Source organism: Daktulosphaira vitifoliae, unplaced genomic scaffold (assembly GCF_025091365.1).
Source record: "Daktulosphaira vitifoliae isolate Bord-2020 unplaced genomic scaffold, ASM2509136v1 Scaffold_3, whole genome shotgun sequence".
Classification (NCBI taxonomy): domain Eukaryota; kingdom Metazoa; phylum Arthropoda; class Insecta; order Hemiptera; family Phylloxeridae; genus Daktulosphaira; species Daktulosphaira vitifoliae.
The window spans coordinates 31,902,703-31,906,670 of NW_026099574.1; the positions used below are offsets into that span (position 1 = coordinate 31,902,703).

At 26.7% G+C, this 3,968-nt stretch overlaps 1 protein-coding gene across 1 annotated transcript; it reads right to left on the reverse strand.

Moving 5' to 3' along the window:
* Nucleotides 1-367: 367 nt before the first annotated feature.
* On the reverse strand, nucleotides 368-3,468 carry LOC126901801 (homeobox protein ceh-22-like). Its single transcript, XM_050678564.1, has 3 exons — nucleotides 2,580-3,468; nucleotides 1,556-1,671; nucleotides 368-1,074 (listed from the first exon to the last, which is right to left on the reverse strand). The coding sequence occupies exons 1-3, from the start codon at nucleotides 3,031-3,033 to the stop codon at nucleotides 778-780; spliced, it is 867 nt and encodes a 288-aa protein (XP_050534521.1). The 5' UTR covers nucleotides 3,034-3,468; the 3' UTR covers nucleotides 368-777.
* Between the last annotated feature and the right edge of the window lie 500 nt (nucleotides 3,469-3,968).

The window sequence follows — 3,968 nt, forward strand, 5'->3', positions numbered from 1 at the left end:
ATTATTGTTAAACGAGTTATATTTTGAAGAATTATATTTTTGAAATATTTACAATTTTTTTTATTTATAAATTATACAACTATAAATTTAAGTAAAACAAAAGAAATTAATGGTGAAAAATTGTTTTATTTTTTATCTTGAAAATAATTATTTCACTTAAATTTATTGCTTTCTCAGTCTCAATTATTATTGTTAATTATAAATTAAATTCAAATAACATTACATATAAATTGGCGATATCTCTGTTTGAAATTTATATATTCGATTTTTAAGAACCATGTTAACATTTAAGTCATTAACGCATAAACTTAAATNTATATATTCGATTTTTAAGAACCATGTTAACATTTAAGTCATTAACGCATAAACTTAAATCTATTATATCTTCTCGAACATTGATTCATAATACTTAACAAATAATTAACAGCATTGAATGGTGTATATCTTATTCTGGAATTCCATTCATCTTTTTGTGATAGCTACTTGTGAGGATAAGTTCTGTTAAAATTAAGATTTATTATTTAATATGTTTAATAATATTTGCCCGAAAATTAAATAGTCTGAAGCAAAAAATATTTTTCATGACACAAAAAGTTTAGTTTATCTCATATTAAATTAAAATTATAAGCTATAAGCAAAGTTTGTTTATAAAGTCTATTACATATAATTTAACAGAATTTATCCTAAAATATGAATAAGAACCAATTTTTATCTCTTGCATACACAAAAATAATGGTTAATATAATATACAGTTTAATAAAAAATAATAAATATACCCTAAACAATGTGATTAAGATATTTATTGTCATGACTAATATAATGATTATTAATAAATTCATCTGGGAATTCAGAGTAACAATTTTTTACTGCAGGAAATTGTCTTCTAGGAGGTTTTTTATTATTTTCTGGCAATGTGCTATCCGTTACTAATTTTTTACTTTTATATCGCCGATTTTGAAACCATATTTTTACTTGAGTAGGAGTCAGTCTAATTCTTGATGCCATAACTTCTCTCTCAGCCGCTGACAAATAGCGTTGCTGCTTAAAGCGAAGTTCTAATTCTGATATTACTTCCTAAAAATATAACTACTTTTAATATAAATGTTATACATATAAGTTGTTACATAAAGAGTCATTAATGGCTAATAAGTTTTTTATACTATTAAATTGTGCGTCAATTTAATACAATTTTTAGGACAATCGTAAATTTAGTAAAAATGTGTCCTTGAAATGTGTTTATATTAAAATATTTCTGATTAAAATGCTGAAAAGTTTCAATTAATTATTTCTAGATAAAAATTATAATCTAGCGCTAACACATTCGTAATTATAATCTGATTTTGTCACAAGTCACTTAATTCTATAAAATACGCCTTTCTGAAGAATTACTACTATTGTTTATGATTAACACTTTGGTTTATTACTCTGTATGTGAATAATATGAGCTATTATACATCATAATGAAATACAAGATTTTTTACAAAGTTGAACATTTTCAACACTGGTAGGATAATATACGATTAAAAAAAAAACAATTTTTAAATATCTTTTTAACCTGTGAAAATAATATCCTTGGTTTTCGTTTAGCTCTTTTTTTGGTCGATGTTTTAGGCGGAGCTGTTTTTTTTGTACTGTTCATATTTTCTCTAAATCTTTCTTCTCGCGACGTTTCTAAAAAAAAAAAAAAAAAAATAACTAATGAAGTTCATAGTACTTACACATTTTTAAATCATAAATAAGTTATCAAATAAACAATAGTAACAAACACCATAGATATAATTAGGATTTTAGCATTTATATGGTTTAGGCATATTCATAGCACTATTTAAAAATCGTGTGACTTAATTACAAATTGCAAAATCGACTTGAAAATAGCCTTCCCTGCTAAAATATTATGTATTGGATGAAATTCTTCTAAAACATTGAACATTGGACACATAATAAGAAAAATAGAAATACAAAAAGTGAAGACAGATATATTTGTGGTAAATTTACAAAATTGCAAACTCGACATCAGTCATTTCAAAATATATTGTTTAGCATATTTTTAGAAATATATGAATAATGTGAGTTTTTACGTTTAGTTTCATGGATTATATCCAATAGATAATAAGTTCGGATAATCTTAATTTCTTCTACTCTTAAAAAATATTCCTATACAAATTTATAGAGGTATATCTTTAAAAATGCAAATACACGTAAACATGTTATTTTGAAAATTATTTTGCTTTCCGAATATAAAGGATTGTTGTAAAATTATTGTGCAATTTTATGATTGTTATAGAATAATGGAAAATATTCATAAATAACAAAGTTAATTTTACTATTTCCCTAAGATGCTAAATTTGCAAAAATAAAAATAATTGTTATAAACAAGATTTAAAGGTTAACACAGGCAATATTTACTACCCTCGAACAAAAAACATCTTGACCACATAAATTTTTACAACGTACGCAGAAATCTAAAAGAATAACGTGTATTAGTGTTTGCAATTATAATAACTAATTTTAATGGAAAACACACTTTTGAACTTAAAATCTAAATCAACAAAGTCACACATTTCGGTACAACTACTTACTAAATATCTGATCATCCAAATCAGTTTGAAATGGCGCCGAAAATGGTTCATTGGATGGTATTTGATGGGAAAACGGGCGTGGGGGTCGAGAATCAGGTTCATCTATTGTCGACGAATCAATGGAAATCGGTGCCCAGCCGCAGCTATACGGCTGCGTTGGCATATCAGCAATAGTTGGTGATAATACATTTGAACCTTGTGGCCAACTGTTATATGACGAAGTAGTATCGTAAGAACCATCTCCATAATATCCTCCACAATAAGCTTCATAGCCTTCGTAACAATATGGATCGGTGAGCACCACATCGTCTTCGTGTTTTATACCGGCTGTTTGGTGCAAGTTATGGTTGTACTGGTGGTATTCAAAATTTGTGTAACTTGGTGCACATTCAGCATACAAACAATCAAGATCAGTCATTTCCATTCCAATGTCTTCGATTAACCTACACGACATAATGACTACACGTTGGCTCGAAATTATCGTTACTATCGACTAAGATCGTAAGGTTATTAAAGAACACTCTTAGCAATATATTCATCTCTGACGAATACCCAGTAGATGGATACATCTAAATGGGATTTGGACCACCGACATGGCCCGCCCAAAAATCAGTCGCGGTCGACCAATGAAAACCCGAGCAGATGGCTGTACGTCTCCTCCTCTGGATTTTGCCTATTTGATAAAAGATCACAGAGAAATCCATAGAACTATTCAAATATATTATAGGAAATAACATTAAACAGTTATAAACAATATCGTTTTTCAACAGTAATATTTTTACGTTTCACAACGATACGCCAATGAATGAAATACTCACTTAAAACACTGAACCTTAATTTCTGCTACAATTTTGAAATGATCAAGGTAGTTATAGAAATTACTTAAAAGTGCACGGAAGTCTAATATATTCTTTAAATAAAAATAGTTAATTAAATCAATTAATTGACTCTCGATTGAGTTAAAATTAAAAGAAATCCGATTTTGAAGTGTTTCATTTTTTTATTTGTTTGATTAGAAATTTTAAAAAGTAATTTAAACAATACTAAAAAAAGTCAAGTAAAAATTATTTTACTATTGAAAATAACCAAGTCCAATTAAAATATAATTTTTAATTTTAATATAATATTCTTTTTTTAAACACCAATGGTAATTTCGATTTATTTTGGATTCTTTTAAAAAATTGATTTAGTTAGCTATTAGAAAACACCTACAAATAATATTGTAGTACATTTAAAATTAAACTCTACAATAGTTAGTTTTTTTTAATCGTACGAATAATATACTACGTTATAGTACACTTCATATCGTAGAAAGTTTTCATATGATTTTATGTATGACGTACAATTGAAGGGATTGGTGCAATGACCAGATAAGTCCATTTTTTTTAA